The 26,885-nt window shown below is 41.7% G+C and overlaps 1 protein-coding gene across 2 annotated transcripts in view; it reads right to left on the bottom strand.

Annotated features, from left to right (window-relative positions):
• MYO1E (myosin IE) overlaps positions 1–26,885 on the bottom strand; it is a 206,054-nt gene that overhangs the window by 88,626 nt on the left and 90,543 nt on the right. For both annotated transcript variants that reach the window (XM_037151034.2, XM_053670099.1), the window contains 3 exons: positions 24,271–24,365; positions 7,131–7,218; positions 3,480–3,569 (listed from right to left, as the gene is read on the bottom strand). In XM_037151034.2, coding sequence (XP_037006929.1) covers positions 3,480–3,569; positions 7,131–7,218; positions 24,271–24,365 — 273 coding nt within the window. The remainder of the gene's footprint in view (positions 1–3,479; positions 3,570–7,130; positions 7,219–24,270; positions 24,366–26,885) is intronic.

The raw sequence follows: 26,885 nt of genomic DNA, 5'->3' as shown, positions 1-26,885 counted from the left end.
TGTGTGATCACCTGAGCTGGGTGCTCCAGGAACATCCTTGTGTGGGCTACGTGACCCATCCTGTTGTAGTTGAGTGTTGATTGCTGTTGGTCCTCAGGCTGGCTGACTATGAGGATGAATCCTGACCACAGTGTATGGGGGTACTGTGTGGGGGATGATCCTAAGAAGCAGAATTTATCTCAGCAGGGTTTGGTGCCTGCCAAGTCCCTCTCTTTGGGTGTGCTATTTGTAAAGCTAATTGGATTGTGTCTGATGTGGTCTGAAGCCACCCTCCGGGTATGTTGGTTCTGGGGCTTCTTGAAAAGGACTCTAGTGCAGCTCAATGCCATACACTGTCTGTGACCAGCCCTGGGTCATCTCTTAGGACCTATGACACAATTCATGGTTGGTAACTGCCTGTGCCAGGCCTGTGTGCATGTGGGAGTGGCCAAGTCACACACTGAGGCCAGTGGTCACTGATACCAGGCTGAGGGCAGATCAGCAAAAGGCCCAAAGCACTCCAGGATCTGTGACTGCCTGCCGGTTGCCCATCATTTAGGCTCAGCCTTTGAAAGAGCCTCAGAAAGTACACGAGTTGTGTGAAGCACAGTCCCAGTGAGTCACAACATAAAGGCAAGTGGTAGTTACTAGGTTAGTACAGATTCAACACTGGCACTACTGTTGGGTCTGAGGCCACTCATCAAAAGTGTTAGGGTACACCAAGCCTCCCAACTGGAGCCTTTAGTGCTTTGTGGTGGATGAGGGTCTCAAGGATTTGTTAGGGTGGGGCCAGTAGAGTTCATCAGGCTAAAAGAGATTAAGATTTGGCCAAGTGGAGGAAGGGCTTTGCATAGGAACAGTGGCATCTGTCAGGTACACGTGAAAAAATGGCTCTTGCCCCAAAGCCACACAGTTCAGTCTTTCCCTGTATGTCTCTGACATTCCCTGAGCTTGCTCAGAATTTCTTGAGAGTTTTTCATGAAAGACTCCAATAAGGGCCCAGACTGGCCACTGTCAGCAGATCCCTTCACCAGGTGCAAGCTGGCAGGACAGGGACTCAGGGGTCAGCAGGGTGGGGCCAGTGTGCTTCCCCAAGCTATTACCCAATGAGGAGGAATACTCAACCCAAGAAAGATGGTGTTTGTGTGCAATATGGGCAAGGGACTCAACACAGAGACATGGGTGACTGTCCCTCCATTCCTGTCCTCAAAGCTACACAACCCAACTGCTCCCTCTATGACTCTGGTTCCAAGTGAGCTACATCCCTCCATAAATGAGATTTTTCTGAGCTGGCCCTTTAAAAGGGCACCTGGGTTTACAGCAGCCTCCCACATCACTTGGGCAGATGGAATTCCTGCTGCTTTTCATAGCCAAATGTTATGTGGGCTCCTCTTCCTGGTACTGGTGCTCCAGGCTGGTGAGCCCAGCATGTGACTGACACTCCTCATTCCTCAGGAGAAACCTTTGCAGCTGAGATATCCCTCTGTATTCTCTGCTGCTTCACGTGGTTGCAGGGGCAGCCCTTTCCACAGCTCTGCCCTTCCTACAAGTCTCAACGTAGTTTTTCTGTATATCCTTAGTTATACGACTGTGTTCAACTAGTCTTCAGATGGTTATCCAGATTGATTGTTCTATGATTTAGCTGCATTTTGATAGGGAGGACATGAATGCAACTTCCGTATACCTACTACCATCTTGGGTCCCCTTTCCTTGACTGTTTTATGTGATGTGCATTTTAAAAGAAAAATTGGACCACATTGCAAATATTGTTCCTCAGCCTATTTTTAAAAATTTAAGAACATATCAAGCTGATGCATAACTTTTTAAATACTTCATTATTACTGGAAACTTAGATATTATGCCCTAAAAGTATTGCTGGGTCACAGACAATGAGCACTTTCAAAGTCTGATAAAGATGGCCAAATTGCTCTCCTGGGGAAATGTGTCCATTTTTAACCAATAGTGTCTTTCCAGTGGTATTACCCATCTCCTTAATGTTTGCCCACCTGAGAGACAGAAAATGATATACAGTTTTAGTTTATGTTTTTCTCATGATTTGTGGCAACAATTTTGATGCCCATTAGATGCTACTATGTGTGTGAATTACCCATCCATACTCTTTCCCGTCTTTCCATCAGGATTATATAACATTATTTTGTAATCAGAAAAATAGTAATTGCTGGGTATTTTTGTTTTGTTTTACAAAAATTGACTGATGTGTCATCCTTGTCCAAGGATGAAGAATACTTTGTACTGGAAAAAGTCAAGAGAAATATTGATTTAATTATGTTCTGGTTTCCAAGGGAGGTGAATGAAAGGGGATGGGTAGCAAGAGAGTTGAACTTGGTCAAGTCCATTTTTAGAAAGATGGAGTTGAAAGGAAAAAGACGGTCAAGTGGAAAATCCATTCACAGCTTATTTCCTACTACATTACCTAGAAACTTCTTCCAGATAACACAACCCAGGCATTGAGCAAAAAAATAGGAGACGTCAACAAATGAATAAATAGTTTGAATAACATTGAACGGCAAGGAAAATGAGGGCAATGCTGACAGATATAAATCACCAGGGAACTTAAAAATTACTGCAGGAGAACTTAGTAAGAATTCTCTTGGAAAATAGAAGAAGCTTCCTTACAAAATAGAAGGGTGACAAAGAAATCATTTTTCTCCAAAATTCCCATTTATTTATTTTAAAATGCTCCCGAATCAGCCTCACAGATGGCCCCTCGAATGCTTTACTGCCAGACATAATCTATGAGATAAGATGCAAAACCTACATAAATCAAAGCTACTAAGAAAATACTTATTTTCATCCTTGCCAGCCTTCCAATTCTCAGGAGATACTAAGACAGAAACACGTTTTCATAGGAATTCATGATAATGCATTTCATTCATGTTTTCATTATCTTGCGTAAGTGGGCCAGTCAGGAGGCACCTGGCAGGTTAAGTGCACTCATTTTGGGGTGTTATTATGTTACATGAATATACATTAAAAAAAAACACACCCAGCTATGAGGGGTGGGGGAGTCAGTGAGCTCACTTTGCCTGACAGAGAGGGGGAAGTTTCTCTCAAGGTGCCTGATCAAAGCATCTATTCCCTTCATTTTCCACAGACTGAGTCCATGAAGCAAAAGCAAAGTGGGAAAACTGCGATCTAGTCAACTCATTTCTTTGTCTGGGAAAGATTTCTTTTCTCCAGGACATCAAGTGAACTCTTCTAACACCACAGCTGACACTTTTATCAATTTTTATTTTCCTCAATAAGGCAACTCAAGTTAACTGTTTTAAAAAATTATCTGATTTATATACTAGTGGTTCAAAAATAACTTTAGTTAAAGGGCAAATTGAAGCCTGACAGTGCTACTAGAGAAAATTAAGAAAAGACTGAAAAGGTAGCATCCGGATGATGTGTGATTAAGTCCTTAAGGACACTGGACTTCAATCAGGAATAGCCACATGATCAACCAGGTGACATTTTGTGAAAGAGCAAAGACTTACGAATCGGCTGGAGTTGTTGTTCCGGACAGTCTTGGCATTCCCGAAGGCCTCCAGCAGTGGGTTGGACTGCAGGATAATGTCCTTGACGTGCTGTCACCACAAAAAGACCAGGGGTTAGGACAGTGCAAACACCTGCCACGCCGTCCCTGAGGACCTGGTTTTTTAATGCAGGCAAGGTGGCAGGCCTCAAAACCATGTGTCCCTGTGGTTTCTGGAGGATTGATGGTACTCCAAACTTTTGACAGACTTTAACCTGTTTGTGTCTTCCAACTTGAGGAAGCCAGGGAGCCACCAGTACGTCAGGACGTACAAACACCCCTGGACTGGGCTTCCATATCAGATGTGCTTTACCCTGCACCCCCTGGTGTGTGGTACTCACAGCAGCAAGGACAGCGAAGCCTGAAGGGGCGTCTCCTTCTGTTCTGATCAGAATCTTCACTGTCACTATCCCTTCTCTACCCAACTGCTCTACCTGCCTGTTGCATTTCCACCTCCATCCTCCCCACTGTAAGTGACGGGTACCTGAAGGGAAATTAAACAGTTTCTCCTCCTCAAACAAGGTCTTACACAGAGTTTTGTGCTTCCCAAACTTTAATATGTACAAATCACCTTGGGACCTTGTACTAATGCAGATGGGGATTCAGAAGGTCTGAGGCAGGATCCGAGAGCCTGCATTTCTAACCAGCTCCCTGGTGCAGCTGGCTCTGCCAGCATGGAGCCACGTTTGAGCAGCAAGGGCCAATGCTGGCTTGTACGGAACAATTCCTGGCCTACAGCAGGACAAGAATTTGGGTTTCAAATACCTTAGTTCTAAGGCAGAGTGAAAAGTATGCAAAACATGCAATGGGCAAGAGAGCCCAACAGATAGGAGCTGATGTTGGAGAGGTCTTTCAACAAGTGAATCATTCCTGTACTTCCAATTATGCACATACTATGGTTAAACATATTCCAGAAATAACAAGTCTTTGGTTTGTGCTTTGAAGCTACTGACTAATTTCAAGCCAAGGGCTCTGTATCATCGTCCTCATAGGAAAATAGGAAGAGAAAAGTCAACATTAAATGTTTTCCGTCTGGCCACTAAGGCATGGTCTAGAGAAAACAGGGCTAGATTAAGGCACTAATTACTAATAGACTCTGTAACAGCTGAAGTGTTCCCTTTGGCACCCTCCTGAACAGTCAGAAGAGGAAGAACTGGAATTCCACGAACCAGGAACATGTCATTAGCAATGGCACCAAAAGAAAATTCTGGGTGGTCCCTCTATAGGGTTAGTTTCAAAGGTTAGAAATATTACTTCCAAGCCACCTAATCTCCTTAAAAAACTCATGGATTTGTATAAACGTTGCTTTTCTTTGTAAAATTAATTTTGGTATATGGATCTTCTCTAATTCTTTAACTGTTTTTGCTGATCAGACATGCCTATACCACTAATCAACACTTAGCTTCTCGTAGGGATAGAACAAAAGAAAGGCTATTCCTTGTCTATTGCCTTCTTTAATTTCTGACTTGTTAACTGAGAATCTTTATGCACATATTCATCCATTTGTCCATCTACCCATCCACTATCAATATGTCTAATAGGATTCTGTGGTTAGTGTACTGGAGAAAAGAAAAAAAGGAAATTACAGTAAAGAAGCAGCCCACCAACAAAATAGTATCCTGGATTACTGTCTCCATATTGATCTTCTAGGGAGAGGGTGTGGTTAGAAGAATGGAAAAAAGCAAGTGGACTGTGCCACACCAATCTAGGTTCTTGAACTGCACTCCCTGCCCAGTGGGAAGCCATGAGCCACGTGTGGCTTTGATCTACACCTGGTATCCCCACTGAGATGTGCCATAAGGGTGGAATTCACACTGGATTTCAAAGATTTAGCACCAAAAGAATGTAAAATATCTCATCGTTTAAAAATTTTGATTGTATGCTGAAATGATAATGTTTTGGATATGCTGAGTTAAATAAAATGAATTTTTAAAATTAATTTCATAGGCCAGTTTTTACTAAAAAAAAAGAAAAAAAGATTTTATTTATTTATTTTTAGACAGTGGGGAAGGGAAGGAGAAAGAGAGGGAGAGAAACATCAATGTGTGGTTGCCTCTCACATGACCCCTACTGGGGACCTGGCCCACAACCCACATGCACCCTAGACTGGGAATTGAACTGGCGACTCTGCTTCACAGGTCAGAGCTCAATCCACTGAACCACACCACCCAGGACTGTTTTATTTATTTATTTTTACATGTGTCTACTTGAAAATTTTAAATTCTGTACATGACATGCACCACATACTGCTGCTCTAGGTCTTCCTTTTGTTCAGCACGTACAATTATGTGCAATACATACTAGTTGATAACAATAATAAATGGCTGTGTTGGTGGTTTATGTATTTACTATACTGTACTTCCTGTTATGTTAGAGTGTACTCTTTCCCCTTTAAAAAAAGTCTGCCGTAAAGTTTGCTGTGTTAACTGGCAGCAGCCTCATGCCTCTCATGTTTATCACATCTCTTGACTGCATCATTTTCTGTTGTGCTTGATTTAATCTCATATTGTTTTGTACAGGGACATTAAAAGCAGGGACCTATATAACCTAGATTGCTCTATCCAGCAAAGCTATCAGTTAGAATAGAAGGGCAGATAAAATGCTTCCCAACAAGGTAAAGCTAAAGTTGTTCATTACTAAGCCATTATTATATAAAATGTTAAAAAGGACTTACTTTAGAAAAAGAAGATAAAAACTATGAACATTAAAATGGCAATAACTTCGCAACTATTGCCAATTGAATCTGAAAAACAGACTAAGCAAACAAGCAGAACAGAAACAGAATCATAGATACGGAGATCAATGGGAGGGTTATCAACTGGAAGTGGGAAGGGGAAGAACGGGGAAAAGATGCAGGGATTAAGAAGTACAAATTGGTAGGTACAGAAGAGACAGAGGAGGTTAAGGACAGTATAGGAAATGGAGAAGCCAGAGAACTTACATGCATGACCCATGGACGTGAACTAAGCGGGGTAGTGCTGGAGGGAATGGATGGTACCGGATGGAGGGGGAAAGGGGGGAAAATTGGAACAACTGTAATAGCATGATCAATAAATTAAAAACACACTGAAAAAATATACATTTTCTTAAGCAGAATTAACAAGTCAAAGGTGCATGCATGTACATTTGACAGAGTTTGCTAAAAGACCCTTCAGAAAAATATACTAGTTCATGCTCCCACCAGGAATGTATGAGACACACTACATCTCTCTTTTTACCCACATAATGTTTAAAACCCTACAGAATTTTTGCCATTGTGACACTTAAGAAAGAGTGTTTTGGTATAGTTTTAATCTGTACTTCTCTTATTATCATGAAGGTGAGCAAATTTTCATTTTATAAGTCATTTATACTTCCTTTTCTGAGTTGTCTTTCATACTCTTTGTGTTTATTTTTCCATTGGATTATTTATCTTTGTACTGATTTGTAGGAGTTCATTCTATATGGGCATCTCCATCTTTTAAACATGCTATTTCTTTGCAGATTTCAAGTTTCTTGCTTACAGAACCAGTATCTCTTCTGTGGAAGAAAAATTTCTTTTTCAAACAGCAAATGCAGCCTCTTACATTTCACGCAGGACAGGGTCCCAAATGGGCCCCTGTCACAAACTCACCTGGACTTTGGGGCCCCCGCCGGACACCCTGGAGACGTAACTCATGATGTACTTGGCCGCCACCGTCTTTCCAGCACCACTTTCACCACTGAGAAAAGAAAGACAAAATCCCCAGCCATGAAGTGGATTACAACAAGCTCCCTCCCCTCAGACCTCCCGCACCCAGAGCAAAAAGAGGCAGAAAGAAATTCAGTACAAAATACACAACATTGATTGACAAAGGCAAATCAGGGCAGGATCGGCTCACACCCATGACCTGTATGAGTAACAGCAACACGGCCTGTGGCCCAGGGTCTTGGTAACCATCATCGTGTACAAGACGGACAAGTAAGCATTCCAAATGCCCCATAACAGGGGACAAACCACTGTCCCCTCTAATGTCCCCAGGGACATTATGAAATATCAGAAGGATGAAATGTTGTACAAAAATTACAATTGACATGAAGAATATAAACATAGAAAGAAAGCACATGAAGTAACGCTAAGTGAAATAAACCTGATTCAAATGATATATAAAGCAGGTTATAAAAATGTAAAGAAAAGGAGTACATAAGAAAAGAAGACTAGATCTAACACGAAATATTAGCAGAGGTTTGGAAAAGGAAAAGGTATTATGGGAGACTTCTCTCAGTTCATTGTTTATCAAATATGTAGTGGTACATAAATTACTTCTATAATAAACAAAAAAGAAAAAGGTTTCAACCCCTGTGCCTTGAAGTGATGTAAGCAACTTTAAAGCTGAACTTCTAAAGTTAAATGATGAGGCAATATTAATCATATCCTGAGCAACGAAGACTACCTTCCGTTTTGTGTCCTTACTGCGTGGGGAAGCCCTTTTGTTAGTACAGTCTGCTTGTCAACAGACCTGTTCTTCCTTCAAAATTCCCTTGAATTAACAATGACCCTCAATTCAAAATACTCAATGCAAAATATGTGTAAGTCAGTCAGGTATCTCATTTCTCTATCGGTAGCCTTTGTGTTACCATGATAGAATAAAAGGAATCTGTACTATGTGAAGTGATAAAATTCAGACAATATTTTTGTTTGCAATTGGTGATCAAGAATTGTAGGGTGTAGAGCAATTTATTTTTTTTAATGAACATCAAACCTAATGAATCACTGTCAATTACTCAAGTTACTGAAGAGAAAATATTTGCTTAGGGTACAATCCAACCGGGTGACCATTACCCTCAAAAGAACACTGAAATATATTTTGAAAAAAATTAAAGTTTCAAAACAAAACAAATAATTCAAGTAGCCATGACAGCAAAACTCAGAACTCGGTTCAACTTTATTGAACTAATTAGAAAGACTATGGGGCAGAATGGGGAACCCTACTCTCTGAGGACCTCAGAGGTCCGAGTCCATTTAAGCAGCTCATTTACCGTCCTAGTACTCAGCGCCTGGCTTCTGTATGAGTCACGTGAAATTTCGCAAGGAAGATGTGGTGCCAAGCAGAAAACCAAACTGAAATTTTAGAAGGCGGTATATGGGGCAGTAGAAAACCAGTGAGTTTGGGATGATGTGTCATACAATTTACAAAGAACATACAGGCACAAATACAGTGTGTAAATATTTCAGCTCCATGAGAAAACTATATTTATTTCTTTAAAGTATTTTTATTGATTATGCTATTACAGTTTCCCAAATTTACCCTCCTTTATCCTGCCCCCCCAACTCTCCAGCACTCCCCCTAGTTCATGTCCATGGGTTGTACATAGGAGTTCTTTGAGTCCTGTTTCCTATACTATTTTTATCTTTTCCCGTTTATTTTACGCCTACTAATTATGCTTCTTCTTCCCTGCACCTATTCCCTTTTATTTTTCCCTCCCCCCGCCACTGAACTCCCTCTGTGTGCTGTCCAATTCTCTGATTCTGTTCCTGTTCTGATTGTTGCTTAGTTTTTGTTTTCATTGTTTTTGTTTCTTTTAGGTTCATTTGTTAATAGTTTGTGAGTTTGTTCTCATTCTACTATTCATATTTTTATCTCCTTTTTCTTAGATAAGTCCCTTTTATGTTTCATATACTAAGGGCTTGGTGATGATGAACTCCTTTAACTTGACCTTATCTGGGAAGCACTTTATCTGCCCTTCCATTCTAAATGAAAGCTTTGCTGGATAGAGCAATCTTGGATGTAGGTCCTTGCCTTTCATGACTTCAAATACTTCTTTCCAGCCCCATCTTGCCTGCAAGGTTTCTTTTGAGAAATCAGCGGATAGCCTTATGGGCACTCCTTTGTAGGTAACTGTCTCCTTTTCTCTTGCTGCTTTTAGGATTTTCTCTTTGTCTTTAATCTTGGGTAACTTAATGATGATGTGCCTTGGTGTGTTCCTCTTTAGGTCCAACTTCTTTAGGATTCTCTGGGCTTCCTGGAAGTCTATTTCCTTTGCCAGATTAGGGAACTTTTCCTTCATTATTTGTTCAAGTAAGTTTTCAATTTCTTGCTGTTGTTGTTCTTCTTCTGGTACCCCTATAATTCAGATATTGCAACATTTCAGGTTGTCCCAGAGAATCCTCAGCCTCTCTTCACTTTTTTGGATTCTTGTTTCTTCATATTGATCCAGTTGGATGTTTGTTTATTTCTTTTGTTCCAAATCGTTGCTTTGAATCCTGGTTTCCTTCTTGTCACTGTTGGTTCCCTGACTATAAGGGATGGGGCCTTAGGTACTCACCCAGGCAGGGCAACCCTCTTTGCTGTGCTGCCTGTGGGGGAGGGGCCCGAGAGGGAACAACGCAGCTCTCCTGCTCGTCTCTAGCACACTTTCCAACAGACTCTAGCTTCAGGATGGAAGTATCTCCTACTGCGGCAACCCCAGCCATAGCCCACAGTCATCTCTGAGTCTCAGCTTCCCGCTTAAGCCAGTCAGTCCCACCCCTTGGCTGCCATGTTTTTTCTGGGTTGATCTGCTTGGTCCGCCTTACCAGTCTGGTTGTTCTGGTTGATTTTTTCCTTAATTCCTTGGTTGTCAGAGTTCCATGCACTTTGATTTCCTGGCATTCTTGGTTGTTTATTGATTTTAGATTGGTTGTTATCCTCCTTTTGGTTATACAAGGAGGTGAAGGGTTTCTACCTACACTTCCATCTTGGCCGGAACTTCAGAAAATTATGCTTAAATGGTCTATATAATCACATGATTTCTATGCTAGACCCCGGGTCAAAACATACACTTTTGTTCATTTTTAGCACTGGTTTTGTCAACAATGAAACTTCAGTTTTTAATTTTGTAAATAATATGAACATTCAGGAATGCTGGAAAGTCCCAGAGACCAATGGTACAACCACGCAATATAATATTACAAAGACAATTAAACAACTAGAAAACTACATGACAAGATAAAGACGATGCAACTAAAGTGGCAACATAAACAGAATAATTATGTCCACAGTGTAATAAAATAATGCATGGACAAGAATGGAAACAGAATAAAGAAAAAATATTTGACTTGTTGATGGGTAGGTATTTAAATGACTCTGCTTCTTTTGATGTGATTTCTCTTAATGCTTTCATTTTTGAGGCAGACAATTACCCATATATGATACTTCAGATTTTTAAAAACATTTTCAGAAAGAGTGGGATCACTTATCACAGTGATAATCTATAAGGATCAATTTCTTTAGTTACTCAACTCCCTATCCCATGATAATCAATAAGGATCAATTTCTTTAGTCACTCAACTTCCTTCCTTCCTAAAATTAAACATATTTTCATTTTAGAAATCCTTACAGCACACTGTGTGTATGCGTGTGTGTACACGACAAGCAAGAGGGGAAAATAACAAATTCAATATAGAAATATAAAAGTAAACTATAGTGAGTCTTCCATTGTGTCTTTGGCAAATGGTGTGATCAGACATAATACATCTTGTCTTTTTTGTTGGAAGCAAAAGAAAAGAATAATAATGGAAAGTAACTCATTTCATATATTAAAATAAGTATGCCAGAGCCAATTAATAGGACATCTATGTTCTCAGAAACTGTGATATTTTCCAGAAGATTTAAAATAATTAGTTCTGGATGAACATTGATCAGAATTTTCATTTCTTGGTTTCAATTTACAGACACTTAAAAAGAAGTTTTATTGATCAGAGGCCGGTAATTTGCTCAGAATATGGGACAATAATGGAAAGTTGGATAATTACTAGAAGCTTACAGTATATGCAAACATGATTATAATGGCCTTTTGGTACGGGAAAGTATCGAGTTTGCCCCTGGACTAAAACCCAAGTTAAAAGAATATGAAGGTATCATACAAATTCCATAGCGTACCCAAATCTTTTGTTCAACTGTGCACTCGTGAAATAAATATATGTATTTATATACATGTATATGTCTACATAAAATTTCTTTTAAGTTGTCTCGATCGGTGGCCGATGGAGATGGTCAGCAGCCAGGTGAAAATGTGAGCCTGATGCACAGGCAAAGGTTCAGGATAAAGACAGAGTGATGTCAGTGATCGGCTTGTAAAACAGAGATGAAATGGTGACAGTGAGTGATATTACCAAGGAGAAGTATGACTAAGAACAGGCTGACGTGGGACCTTGGGGACTGTAGTGGCCAGTGTTCGCTCCCACTCGTGCACATTCCCCACTTCCTCTTTCCTGACAATATCCCCATTTGGTTCTGGCGTCTGTCCTCTCGCACGAGGCATAGGGAAGCTGGTCCCATTCTCAGTGAAGACTGTCTGCATCTGATCCCCCAGCAATTGTCTGGAGTCCATATTAACAGGGTCGCCCAATGAGACTGGAGGGAAGGACTAATGAGAGAGGTTTCTCTCTCCTCTGGGAAGTAAGGAAGAACATTCCTTTCTAATTGCCTCTGGCAGCCACCTGGAACCTGTCTCAGGGTGTGTGGACTTCGATGCAGGGAAGTGAAAAAGAACCTTGGTCTTTGATGGTATCAGTGGACCCCTGAGTGAACTAGCTGTGGGGTCTGCATAATCTCTGTGGGTTTTCTTATGTGAGATACGTTTTCTTGATGTCTAAGCCAACTCAAAGCAAGTTTAATGAAATGGGGGCCATGGACATTTCAGGAGCATGCTGAAGAAGCAGCTCCTCGAGGAGAACGTGATGGAAAGGTGAGGGAGGCCCAGGGAGGAGCAGGAGGACGGAGGTGGTATCATGAAGCTCAGAGACCTGGGGGTCAACCTTGTCTGTGTGGCAGCAGGAGATCAGGGAGACAATGAAGTTCTGAAAAGTCCCACTGGGATTTATTCTGTTTGACCTCATGGTTCTGATGTAGGGACACTCAAGGACTGAACCTGACTCTTCAAAAGGTTTTAAGCTGAGGATAAAAAATTCAACAATGGTTTTAATAAAATGACCTTTTCTAATGCTAGACTTATAAAAGGTGACCATATTAGTGACGGAAAAGTAGTCCAGAAAATTGAGAAACAATGTCAATTCCAAAGGAGATTGGTGTCACAAATCATGGTTGCCATGGCAAAGGGGCTTGGGAGTGGGTGAAATGGGTAAGGGAGGTCAAAAAGTACAAATTTCCAGTTATAAAATAAAAAAGTCACAAAGATATAATATATGGCATGTGACTACAGTTAATAATACTGCATTGCATATTAGGAAGCTGCTAAGAGAAGAGATCTTGAAAGTTCTCATCACAAGAAACAAATTTTGTAACTGGATAGGTCATGGGTGTTAACTAGACTGTGGTGATCATTTCACGATACATACATTTATCAAATCATCTTGTACACCTGAAACTTATGTGATATGTCAATTACACCTTGATTAAAAGAAAAGAGCAAACTAAAATATTCTGAGTCCATCGAGTGTTTAATGCAAATCAGGGTCCGATGTGGGGGCTTTATATACACCACTCATTTAATGTGGATAACAGCCTTGGGAGGTAGGTGCTATTCTTACCCCATTCCTTGATGGCAAATGCTAATCAACTTGCCCAGGGACACACCGCTAGTGAGGGGCATTGCTAGGAAAAGACTTAGACAGTCTGACTCAAGCATTACATTGCTTCAGACAAGGGTATGTATTTAAAATACTCATGTGAGTTAGATAGGTAATTAAAATCTGCAATATTTCCCAAAGTAACTCCATGAATAGCACAGTCTGTAGTATAATCAAACTTACAACCACTCCTGAATCTCTACTGATACACCTCCCTTTAAGTGAGGCTTCTGCCAAAAACAGTTATTATCTCACACACAATTAAAGCTAACAAATAATAGCCTGCCTGCACCACTGTGATCACAAGACAAGATGTGATTGGGAATGAGCACCATCACGTCAAAGAAGGTTCTGGGCAGGCTTCTCCAAAGACTCAATTCCCACACTCCCTTCCTGACAGCCCTCCTGGGTCTGGGAAAGAATGAAGACTGAGGTGACGCATCTCTGTTGCCTGAAGAGAAAGGGGTGATCTGTCCCAACCCTGCAAAAACACTGAAAAATAAATCCTCAAGAACATGCAGTGGCTGAATGTCTAAAATGCAAAATGAAAGAGCCATGCCTCAGTGACTGAGCAAACGGCAAAAATTCAGTCTTGAACATGACAAGGAAAGTGTGAACAAGACCAAGAGCTGTCATTTCTTCCCAATCAATGAGTATTGTCAAGCAGACAAAATCTCATCTGTAGACAATGGCTGCATGGCAATGCTCCTCTGGGCCCAGCCCGGAGCAATCAGAGGAACTCACTGTGGGGGGTATGGAGGCCAAGTTTGAACCACAGCTCAGCTACTCAGGAGCTCTGAAATTCCAGCAGGTATTTTTATATCACTCCTGAACAGTTTTTAAGAAATATTTACTATGTGTATTTCCTTACTGAGCTTTCCTTATATTCCTCTAAGGTATTAATCACCATTTTGCAGATGAAGTGGCTGAGGCTTACAGAGGTCACACACATTAGAACAGAATAAAGAATCCACCCTGTGACTCAGCCCCAGAGATCTTTCCACTACACAATGTGACTGTGGGTGGTAATAGATTAACAACCAGATAACATGACACCCGCTGACTCAAAGCAGCAGAGAAGTGGAAAGAGTGTAAGAGTGGACGAGGCAGCCCTAGCTTGGAGCACGGCTCTGATGCACTGCAAACGCAAGATGTTTTAACATGTTTCATATCTCTCTGAGACTCAGTTTCTTGGTCTGCAAAAAGGAGGGTAGTAACTCTTAGTTTGTCAAGTTGTAAATGATATACCAGTCCATAACAGATGCCAAGACAAAGCAACCACCCAAAAAAGGTGAATTATTAAGATTATGGATAACATATTAATTAGCAAATGAGTCAGCCCTCTGGAGTAACACTCTGACTGATGATGAAGGAATTTCAGCCACCACACAGGTTACAAGGTAATATCTGCAGTGAGCTTGGGCAGAAACGTAGATGGGGAAAAAAAAAAAGAAAGGTAGATGGGGGCCCTACTCTCAAACCCCCAGCCCGAGGGCGGTCCTCATGAAAACTCCACAGTCACGGGTGTGAGCAAACAGGCCCTCCCAAAGCCAGGCCAGGAGAACAGGGGCCAATCACCCCTCCTGGGATAACAAGAAATTGGGTGGACCAACAGAAACAAGAAGGAGTTCCAATACTACTAATAAAAGGTTCCTGAAATACAACAAAGACCGGAAGACAACTTGAGAATTTGTGAGGCACTTGTTGGTGCCTAGGTAGAGACAAGACGCAAGCCAAATATTGGAGCTGCTCTGATTTTTAAAACCTTCTAATTTTTAATCTTTACAACCATCAATATTAAGGATTTCAAGTCAGAAGTGTCTTTTGAAGCAGACAGGTCAGAAATCTTAGATTCAATAGGGACAACTATCTCCTTTTCCGCTACCAAAATTCTCATATTCTTTAAGTCACCAAATCCTTTTGATGTACGTTCAAAATATCTTTCATGTCTTTATTTATTCAGCAGGTACTCAGGATACAATCTACAAGACTTTGCAAACTGGTGTCAGACACATTAAAGACAGAATACCCTACTCTGCAGAAAAACCTGCTGAAGAATATTTCAAGCAAAAAAAAATTAGAAACTGTACTAAATGCAATGCTTTCATATTGACATTACATTTTTTTGAAATCGGGTAGGACAGCAGGAGCTGATGCAGGCAAAAAAATGACAGAAATTCATTTTGGGTGGAGCCATAAAATGATCACAAAAATTTTCTCCAAGGCCTTGTAAGTCTCCATAGAGGTCAGTTAACCAAGGATTCAGAAATGCCTCTGGCCACAGCGCTGAGATCTTGTCTGGTGATAAGAGATGGTAGAAAATAAAGGAAAACTTGCTGCTTCTCCTTCCCCTTTACCACACCAGATTATTTTATTAAATAAATTTGCACAGATGTCTCTGATAGATCCAGCAATAAAGATACGTTATTCTAAAACACAAATCCAAATTCTTGATTTGGGAGCAAAAAAAAAAAGTGATGAGCTAAGCAGAGATTGGTTGCTCATTTACTGAGTTCGCACATGTGTCTACCTGTCTTCCAGTGTCCATCGTTGTCAGTGACCTTAATGCAGCTGCAGCTGTGGCATTTTTCTATCGCCACTGCCTTGAGTCCACATTCACCTCTGCTCGTTTACTCCTTCATGAGATTATTGAGTGTCAAACATCAGTTTCCCCTTCACCTTTCCAAATCAGGCCATGCCCTCCAGAACCTCACTGCTCATCTGTATTTTCTCAAGATCCCATGTTTCCTCCCAATAGTGTTATCTTTATGAATGAACTCTTCTGTGGTGTCATGTCCCAGCTCAGAGATCTGCAAGGCCTGTAGATTTTATCTGCAGATCACTCGGCCTATCATTCCGTGAGGTACCTGTCACCTGAACAATCTTACCTCCCCAAATCAACCTCTGCTGAACTACTGCACAAAGCCTATATGGCTATTATTTAGAAACAGAGGTGGAAATCCAGTGTGGACCTCTGAGCAACTGACAAGGACCATCTGTCAGCGGAAGTCTAGTTTGACAGATACGCTGACATCCTCCTCTTCCTGCCCCATCACACAGTGTGGGGTCCAGAGGCCAGCAAGTCATTCATGCATTCTCCTTCCCACACATTTTAAAGGGAAGACCCAAACCAAGTCCAAATTCCTCAGTGACACCTTTGCTGGCTATTTCATTCTAAACCGATCTCCCCCTTTCATAAATGCCGTAGCACGTACAGGGTACTTCAAGTATTACAGCTTCAGAATTATCATCAAACCTTAATTATGTGTTCCTGAGAAACCAAAAAGCGTACATCAGTTTCCAATCATCAAAGATTGAAAAACGACTTTAAATGCTCACACGAAAAATTTTTAAAAATCATATTAAGAAGGTGCTGACAATGAGGAGTATAGGAGGTACTACTGAAATTCAGAGGCTGGAGATCACTGGGTTGAGGTAGGTAAGAAAGGCTTAGGTGGGGGAGATAACTCCAGACAGGGAGACCTACCTGGGCAAGAACATGACTCATTTAAGGGAAAAGAGAAGGGCAATTTGGTCAGAGTAGAAACAAATAAAGTTGGGTGTGTCCCAAGCTAGGGACTTCAGACTCTGCTGGGCACTGCAGAATCAATGAGGTAGTTCAGCAGAAGTGGGACATAGACTAAATGATACAATAGTGAAGGAGCAGTCATCTGGCAACTGAGTTGGGAAGAGAAAGTTGGTAGAAGAATAAATTTGGAAGTAACATAGAAAGAACCATATATGAACTCGTTAAATCTGGGGTGTTGGCTCGTCACATAAATGCGGTTGTCACAGGAGTAGCTGGTGCTCAAGGCAGGAGGTGGCAGACTTCCCGTAAAAATGACTAGACGTGGTCTGTCATTTCAGCTCAGTTGGGCAGTTGTCCCACAGACAAGGATAACACGAAAACAGATGGCGCTAGCTTTGCTCCAATAAAAAAACTTTATTGAAAAAAAACAGGCAATGGGCCATAGTCTGGGAACCCCCAGGTTAGGGAAAAGGCTATGCTGGAGATACAGGTTCTCTATAAATTCTCACAACTGCAGTTTTCTGATGTTTTTATGGTATAAGACAGTGTAATACCCCTGGGCTGGTATAGCTCAGTGGATTGAGCACAGGCCTGTGAATCAAAGGATCAAGGTTCGATTCCCAGTCAGGGCACATGCCTGGGTTGCAGGCCAGTTCCCAGCAGGGGACACAAGAGAGGCAACCACACATTGATATTTCTCTCCCTTTCTCCTTCCCCTCTCCTCTAAAGATAAATAAATAAAATCTTAAAAAAAAACAGTGCAATGCCTATTCATGTTATTCATAAATAATGATTTCAAGTTTTAGTTTGAGAAGAACTCAAATAATTTAAATGTTTTCTTTAAATTGATCAAAAGAATATATCTATTTAAACTCTTAGCTTCTTAAGCAAATATTAACCATTTACACCATCAAGAGATTTTCTAAATTCTGAAACGATAAACAAAAGTCACATTTACTGAAAACTTATTTAATGTTTATTAGAATTGTATTGTTTCATATCCACACTACACTCTCCTTGATAAACTCACACATTTATAACTGAACGGCTGGTAGGGAACAAACCAGGGGATGAGAAGCAGGTATATCTATAAACCAGCTGGCTTTCTCAGTTATAAGGGCTTCACCGAGCTGGTACCCACGCTGGGATGGAAGGGGAGGAGCTAAGTGGGAAGCACCCAGCAGCCGGAAGGCCCTCAGGAAGTGTGACTTCCCTGGACTAGCTAATGGTGCTAAAGACAAGAGGTGACTGGGGTATTAGGATTTCAGGAGCCTCATTCTTCATTCTCAACTAGCATAAATTAGGGAGATTGAAAAAGGATATCAATGCTCTGGGCTCACCATAAATCACCTCAAACAGAATCTCTAGATGTGTAGCCCAGATACCTGTAGAGCCACTGAGCTAATGAGGCAATACAGGAATTGGACACATCTATCACTGGTAAGTTGATTAGTGAACACAGGGCATGGTAGATGAAATTAGCATCTACTGCAGCCACTCCCCTGACCTGCCTGCCAGTGGACTGTCGGGGAGAAACTTGGGAAACACCTAAGGCAAACCCTGGGTGTTTATTCCTGACTAGTCTCCAACCTAACAGATAGCTGAGGTGCGCAGGAGAAAGCGTAGGTTAATAAAAGGGGCTGGCCTACATGGAATTAGAATGATAGGGGACTCAAAAGTTAGAAAATTTTAGTTTAAGTAATAGCTAGAAGCTTAGTAATCAGTGCATATAAAAGTTATTGTTGCAGGAACTGAAGGTACCTGGAACCCACCCTGACTCCAGGAGACACAGGCAGTTCCACCTTTGTGCCTCAGGAGGGCTGCAAGCAATCAAGATGGTATCTGAGCCATTGCACTCAGGGGCAAGATGACCACTGTCCAGGGCGAGAACGCTGCAGTTTTTTAATCCAGTTAACTTCTCCCTGAATTCCAAACCCCTCGCCTACACTTTGTTTGTCTTATAAAAGGGGCCATTTTGGAAAGGAATTTAAGATGGTCTGTTAAGAGTATGAAGCCACCATCTTCTCAGATCACCAGTCATCTGAATAAAGTGTCCATAAAGATTTAATCCCTGTCTGCGCTTATTGGGTTCGGTATGTGACTGGCAGCACAAACGCCAGTCTTTTCTGGTTTCAAGAACAGGAAAATAAACACCAGAAATTTTTCCCTAAGCGAATAGACCACATGGAGGAATAGAGCAATACCCTGATAGGGGTGGGGGCCGTGATCTGTTGACAGTACCCAGTGCAGTCATCCCTCCATTCTGAATTCAACCTCTAACGGTAATCTGGCTCCCCTGGGCTGTGTTCCGGAAAACAATCAGCTGAGCCATCCACAGGCAGAATTCTCCTTACAAACTCATGAGCTGGGATCTAATTCACACTCACTTGTGAGTTGCAGGCCAGAGTCTGTCTACTTGAAGCTGCTCAACTCTAGCTACTTTGACAGAACAAGTCTATAGACACGTGATACTCAAGCCCAAGCCTTCGGTGGAGACTCGCACTTGACAACACAGCCCGTCTCCTTCCTTGATTTCTTCCTTTTTAAGTTCAGTTTGTTACACTGCTTTCCAGTCCAGCAGTAGCCAGCTGCCAGTCCATCCTGTCAGCACACCCACCTCTTTAGAAAACTTAAGTAAGATTGGGAGGAAACTGAAAATCCTGCCTCTCTCTGCCCATTTAGAGTGTGCATTTCATCCTGTACACAAGGTCGCACAAGGGAATTGGGAAGTGAAGGTCTAAAAAGAGCACTCGAGAGATTAGGTCATTCATTTTTCATTTTCTAACTAAACAATACAAAAAATTCTTAGTCTTTCCAGCTATGGCAAAAGCCCATAGCAAAGGAGCACATCTCTCTTCCGGCCCCTGGAGAACCAGTTGTGTTGCTGTTCACGAATGCACACAGGCAGTCCTCACTAGACTCAGGCCCTAGCTGAACAAACACCCAGCTCCCAATATTGCTGGCTGCAAACTTGGGCCTCTCTACCCACAACAGCATTTCCCTGCCTTCCCTCCCCTCTGACACTGTTTGAAAGAGCGAGCTCCAAAACCAGGAAAGAACCTCAGAGGTCCTCTGGTCAATCAGTTAACTCACCAATGAAGAAATCAAGGCTCAGACAAACGTTACGTTCGCCACCCAGGGTCACAGAGCTGCTAGAATGAACCAAGGCTTGCTAAAGGTAGATTTTAGTTAATAAAGAATTAAACAGAAAGAGAGGTCTGGCTTTTGCCCTGGGCTACTAAAGCGCTAATCTCTAGAGTTCTAGAATATCCTGCCTGATAGAAGTCTCTCTCTATATTTGCTGGGGGCTTTGAGATAGTCTAAGAATATGAATTATAATAAAGGCTTTAGAAAGCACCAAATAATCTGACCCCCTGGAGGAACTGGAGACTAAAGGTCAGCCCTGCAGTGACAGAGCCCGAATTAAAACTCTGGACACCAAAGACTGGAGTGAACCCCCCTGGTTGACAATACTATTGCCGTAACTGGAAGGAATTAACACCTTGCATGCTTTCGGGGGGAGAGGACAGCCAGAAGCTTCTCGTTTGGACCCCTCCCAGACCTTGCACCCTACGTCCCCACATTTTTTTGTTTCTGATTGGTATTCCTTGGTTATAATAAAATGGTAGTCCCGAGTACAGTGCTTTCATGACTTCTGTGAGTGATTCTAGCAAATTATTGAAACTGAGAGGGTGGTAGGAACCCCTGAATTGGTAGGTAGTGTCAAAACTGAGGGTGGCCTGACTCTGGGTAGTTAGTGAAGGATCCTACATGTGGGCACGGGTCCTGCTTCACTGCACAGATATCTTGCAGGGACATATTCAGGGGGCGCCGAGAGTGGGAGAGATGTGGGCTGGGCAAGACAGAGGCAGCTTCCAGACCGTGAAGCCCATGCAGCAAGACCGTTCCCTTCTTTCTCATCGCACTCGACGCTCCAAAGGAAGGAGAAGGCCAGGGACTGAAACAGAGAACTCACCCTGTACTCTCATTGATTCCAGTTAAGGAAATGTTGCCCTCGCCACCCCTCTATTGGCCAGTGACCTCAATTGGGGGGTCGAACACAAGCATTTCCTGTGAAGCAACACGACTCATCATTACCCAAGTATTTCTTCCAAAGGGGCTTTACTTGCATATACATAGTATTTGGATCTAACTTCCAACTTACAGAAAACCCCGTTGAGGGAATTCGTGTGATGAGATCCCGAGGAAGCAGTGAGCTAAATGTAAAGAGTGTCCATAGGAAAACTGGGTTGGTGTCTGCACCATGTCAGTGTCATTATAGACACAAGAAAGCCACGACGCTGCCAGGGCAACTGTGGGAGGACACTCCTGTTCCTTGATTGACATGAGCCAGCAGGAAAGGACGTGTTTGCAACGATTAGAGACATTTGAATGTGGATTGCTTATGTTTAGATGATATTAAATTTTTATTAATCACTTAGTTGTGATACTGGTCCTGGGGAAAAGGGAAAAAGGGTTCTTTTGCAGAGATGTGTATGGAAATATTTAGTCTAGGTAAAATATCACGAAGTCTACATTCACCTTGAAATATGTTAGCATTCTTGGCTTTATAGTTTTGAATTTGGAACCATGTAAATATTTCATACAATGATAAAACAAAATTCAATTTAAAAATGTTAAATCCCTAAAATCCAAAATGAAATAAGTAAACCTAACTGCAGGTCAAGTTGGAATGTTAATGACACAGAAAACCCGATATTTTGATTGTACATCTTATAGAACAACAAAGAAATTTCAGAATTAATTCAGTATTGCTACTAATAACACTGGTACTGTTATTTTAAATCATTATCAAAATTACAGATTTGTGCCCTGGCTGCTGTAGCTCAATGAATTGAGTGCAGGCCTGCAAAATAAAAGGTTGCAGGTTTGATTCCCAGTCAGGGCACATGCCTGGGTTGCAAGCTGGGTCCCCAGTGGGGGGCTCATAAGAAGCAACCACACATTGATATTTCTCTCCCTTTCTCCTTCCCTTCTCCTCTCTTTAAAAAATAAATAAATAAAATCTTTTAAAAATTTACAGATTTGCTTTATCCCATTTATATATTTATGTGTTCACTTAAAGTATATAGATACATATTTACTTCTACTGTTATATGTATATTTACATTTATACACATGCAGTATAAACCAAGTAACTGTGATAATGTCATTAGGAACCAAAACTTTCAGCATTAAGAGAAATAAGATACAAATATAAAAATAAAGTAAAAATCCTATCATCTGAAAATTAACTGAAAATTATCAGTATAAACTTGTGTTCCACGTTTTCTCTTTTTTCTAAATATTTTATTATTTACTTTTAGGGAGGGGAAGGGGAGGAGAAAGAGATGGGGAGAAACATCAGTGTGTGGCTGCCTCTAGTGTGCCCACTCCTGGGGACCCGGCCCGCAACCCAGGCACATGCCCTGACTGGGAATGGATCCAGCGACCTTTTGGTTCGCAGGCCCACAGTCAGTCCACTGAGCTACACCAGCCAGGACCATTTTTTTCTTTAAAAAAATTCATATTCCTTTGTCTTCTGAAAAGAACTAATAGCTCTGACTAGGTTGGTGGTCTTTCAGTATCATTTCCCATTCAAATGAACTGGAGCTTCTGGGTGAAATGGCTGATTCCAGGGCTTGGCAGAAAATGGACCAGATGAGTCGGGAACATCTCAAACAACAAAACTACCAAAGATTACCAGGGTCCTACCAAAGGGGCAGAGGAGCCAATACAAAGAGCTCTCACTGGTCACAGTTAGGACCTTTTGAGTCCAAAAGAAAACTGCAATGTAGTTAAACAGACAACATACTTAAAATCCACTAGTTGGTATGAAAATGAAAATATTACCTTGGGAGGTTGCTAGCATCAACTCATTGCTTTGAAAACTGGTCAAAACAACGAATCAAACTTTTTATGTAGTTCTTTCCTACAGATAGTATTTTAAGTTAACCAAGTAAAAGAATTCCATCTAACAAACATAGAAGAAATAATAGAATTAGAAAATAATTACTTTTCAATCATTAGTTAAAGAATGACTGTGAAATGAGAGTTTATAATTGCCAGTGGACGGGTCCACTGGCAATCAGGACATGACACAAAGACAGACCAGAAGGCATTATTGACCAATAAAAGCCTCAAGTTCACAGCATCACTGAAGAAGCATTTTTGCCAAAGCACTGAATCTGCACCTTTTAAATCACGCTTTTAAATATAAATATTGATTTACAGTATAATGCCATGGTATACAACCAGCTCATCCCAGGCTGCAGAAAATTGTGCAAGACAAAAGACCTTATTGTTTAACAAACAAATGCCACAAAAACAAAAAGAGGAGACTCAGGAGACATGGCGACCCAGGGCAGTGTGTAAGCCTGGTTTGGAACCCAAATAAAAACAAACCAACTATAAAATTCCTAGATGATATATGATAGAACTGTATACCTAAAACCTATATAATTTTATTAACCAATGTCATGTCAATAAAGTCAACTAAAAAAAAGAGAAATTACACACACAATTTACAAAATAGTCATGGAATCAGCTGATAATATTAGATGATGTTTAAAAAGTATTCACTGTCTAGGTGTGATATAAATGATCTTTTAGAGGTCCACAGTAAAGTACTGACCAATGAAATAACTTGCTACGTAGGATTTGCTTTAAATGACCAAGCGGAAGCAGGGCGGAAGAGTTAGGTAAAACAGGATGGGCCACATAGTAATGAACGTATAAGTTGGATGGCAGGCATACAGGGGCTTATCATAACACTCTTTTTGACTTTGTATCTGTCTATAAATATCCCTAATACAACATTTTTCAAAAGTGCTTCAGATAAAAATTTAAAGAACACTCACAGGAACAAGTATAAAGGACATATGGACAACAACTAAGGGGGGTGGAAATGGGAGGGAGGTGGGGGCACTGGGGGGGTTGGGAAGGGACTAAAAGACAGACGACTACTTGAACAATTATTAAATTAAAAATATTTTTAAAAATTTAAAGAACTAAAAAAGATTAATGCAAATATGACAACATGTTAACAACTGTGAGGTTCTAAGAGATGGGAATATGGATGGTTACGTTTTCTTCATATGAAATGTTCACAATAGTAAACAAAACTGAAAAAGCACTTAAACCCAGCAAGGACTCTGAGTTGGGTCAGGTTAAAAGGATTTTGAAATGTAGCTACAGACATTGAATGCTGGCATTTACCACGGAGGCCCACAGAAAATTAAAAGCAAATGACAAAGTACACCAGAAAGTTCAAACCTGAATTAAATGATCAGGGAAAGAACAAAGAGGGACCTCGACAAAAGGACTCTAGCTGACAGAACAGTGAAACTTACGACATAAAGGACCTTCAAATTAGAATAAAGCCACAGTACAATCACACGGGAGGGGCGGTGTTTTATCATTTTCAGTTCGGGCCCGAGGGTGATCAGTAAAAGACCTGGCCAGCACAACGTGCTCTAAAGCCTTAACACCTTAGGCAACTGGGCAGAGACAGCAACCCTGTGGAGGTGCCAAAGTTTTTATGATTTGGAATTATAACAGAAACCAGACAAAGCAGACAGCATGACTGTGACTCAGATGGGTCAGCAGCGATTGCAAAAGCACCGCTTCTCGATAGAATCTCGAACTGCAGCATGACCTCACATCCTCTGTACACAATAAGGCTCCTTCTCGTACCTGATGATGACACACTGGTTCTCCCTGTCGATGATCATGTTTCTGTACATGTTATCTGCAAGAGCATAGATGTGCGGTGGGTTTTCATACTGTGCCTAGAAAAGCAAAACAAAACACAAAACCACGGTCAGGTAGAGCAACACATTAAATTTCTTTTCTTGGCCTTGGCCTATATCACTGTATAGTCCCAATGCCTGTAATTATATCTTGTGGGTTACATCACACAAGAATTCGTCAACGTATCGAGGTCATGAGCAGTTACACCTAACAAAATACAGATGGAATCTGGAAGGACTCTTCCGTAGGTATTCATGTGATTCAGCCTTCAGGCAGACCCAGGCCTTCCGATGCGCCCACACACGCCGGTCCACCCCTGCACACCTGTGCAGGCGGCGCTCCACTGCCACATGGCGCTCCAGCAACAGGCCTACTAAGGATCCGGGTCTGACTTGGTTAGAAGCCCAAATTCCTACACAATGTTGTCGTAAGAGGCAAGTTGGACATAACAATGAATGAGGAGAAAAACTAAAAATTTCCCAGAAGAAGAGGGCAAGTTGTGTGGTTCTTTAAAGTGATGAACTGGTTTGCTCAGTTTGTTTCCTCTCAGCAGGAAAAAAAACTCCTGCCACACTGAGATGTCCCCCCACGTTTTAGTTTCATGGGTTGTCTCAGCTATCACTAAATACCAATTCACCAATGAATTCAGCGTGTCGGGACAACTTCAGACCCGATTTCCCCAATTTCTTGGCGGCCACCTCCACCACTCACCTCAAAAGAAAAATGCTAAAGAGAAAAATACTTCGTGTGGTGTAAAGCTGGAGAAAGAACACTCCTTAAATCTAAGGCTACCTAACATAAAAAAAAGTGAAAACAAAGCCAGACCCAGAGTGAGAAGAGAATAAAGCTCATGCTACAAACATCACAGAGTAACTGGGATGATGGATGGGGAAGCAATTTGAAAAGGGAGAGTATCGTGCAAAGGTGGTACAGCATCGTTTACTAATCCAACTTTGGGCCTTACTTTACTACCACGTACTTCTATTATAGAAAAAGGGGACTGGCCCAGAATTGCCATTCGTTGCAGTCTCTGACAGATCAGGACTGGGTGACGAGAATGGGTGAAAGAGAGTGTTCGGATGCCTGTACACGTGTTAAGAATTGGTGTACGCAGTGTTCGCACTGCCCCCTGGGTTGTGAGCTGGAGGCTCACAAGGGGAACTGCCCAGTGAGGGCTGGAGGCTATTCCAGGGACATGGAGACGAAATAACTCCAACTGGAAACAAGAATACACCCCCGCCTTCACCTTACAGTCAGAGGGGAAGCATGGATGGGCCTCTGGATGTAGTTTTAAAATGACCTTCAAGCCTAGATTGCTTGTGTAGGATTATTTTTAGTATCTCCTTGGAGACAGGGAATTAGACTACAAAGAAGAAAAGAGGATGGAAAACAGAAGAAAATGAAGTAGAGAGAAAGCTGTGGACATGGAGGAAGAGGTGTGGGCAAGTCACTACCCAATAAAGCTTGAAAGCTGGTTAATTAGTTATCCTTGATCTTTGATTGTCTTTTAAGTTGACTTCCAATCTATGGTCTTACAGAACCTCTCAGCTACATGAGAATTATAGAATAGGTATTTTTCCTCACCTGATTCTTCCCTCCCCTGAAGCCCCTGAAGCCCCTGAAATTCACTGGGACCTGACTTCAGCTCCACCACTCAGTAGATTTGAGAACTTTACCTCTCTGAGCCTCAGTTTCCTCATCTGTGAAATGGGGGTGGAGAATAATACACAGCCAGCACCCAGAGCTGTTTTATTATTGTAGCAAGTGTAACATAGCACCTGGCACTGTTACCATGAGGAGTTAAAAATAAATACATGTTTTTAAAATCCTAGGGCATTTCTTTAAAGAAAACTCTTCAAAAGATAAATGGACTAAAAGGGATTCAGGTAGCGATGCTTTTCAGAGAACTGGAAAGAAACCACACGAAGACACAGCACTACATCCACCCTGCCTCGCCATCATTGAGAATGTGGAGCCAGGCCCGCGCCTGCTGCCCGGGAGCCCACCGCTCAGGGCCAGGGCAGGGCCCGGGCTCTGCTGACAGTGTTCCCCTTGTGCTGGGCTCCCATAAAGGCAGCATTATCAAAGGTCTTTCGCGTGGCAGCCTCCTTTGGCTCTAGCGACCAGCATCATTCATCTGGCAACAATGGGGTGGGCTCTTGCTCTGCGTAAATTGCCTTCCACTTCAACTGATGAATTTGTGTGGGCTCTTTTTTGTTTGTTTTCCAGGGGTCAGGATTAATGAACGCTCTTGTGCTTCTGCTGCAAAGAAGAGAGTGAAGGGAAAAAGATGCAGAGAAGGGGAGGCCTGGGGAAGTGATGAACCACGTGATGAAACATTAATCAGGATTACACTTTCTGTTTTTACCACACAACTGAAATGGCTCCGGAGCTGGGTCTGCATTAGGGACCAGGGTCACATTAATAAATGAAATAATAAAAGACTTCTTTTTCATGTTCCAGGCATAGCCACAGCTTAAGTAAGGTTCTGATTCAGACAAAGTGATTTCCATCGCCCGGTGCATTTTTTACCCATTACTGATGTTTCGGTCCTTAGA

This window comes from Artibeus jamaicensis, unplaced genomic scaffold (assembly GCF_021234435.1).
Source record: "Artibeus jamaicensis isolate MK-2021 breed Jamaican fruit bat unplaced genomic scaffold, CSHL_Jam_final contig_548, whole genome shotgun sequence".
Lineage (NCBI taxonomy): Eukaryota > Metazoa > Chordata > Mammalia > Chiroptera > Phyllostomidae > Artibeus > Artibeus jamaicensis.
This window is presented reverse-complemented; position numbering and strand designations above follow the sequence as displayed.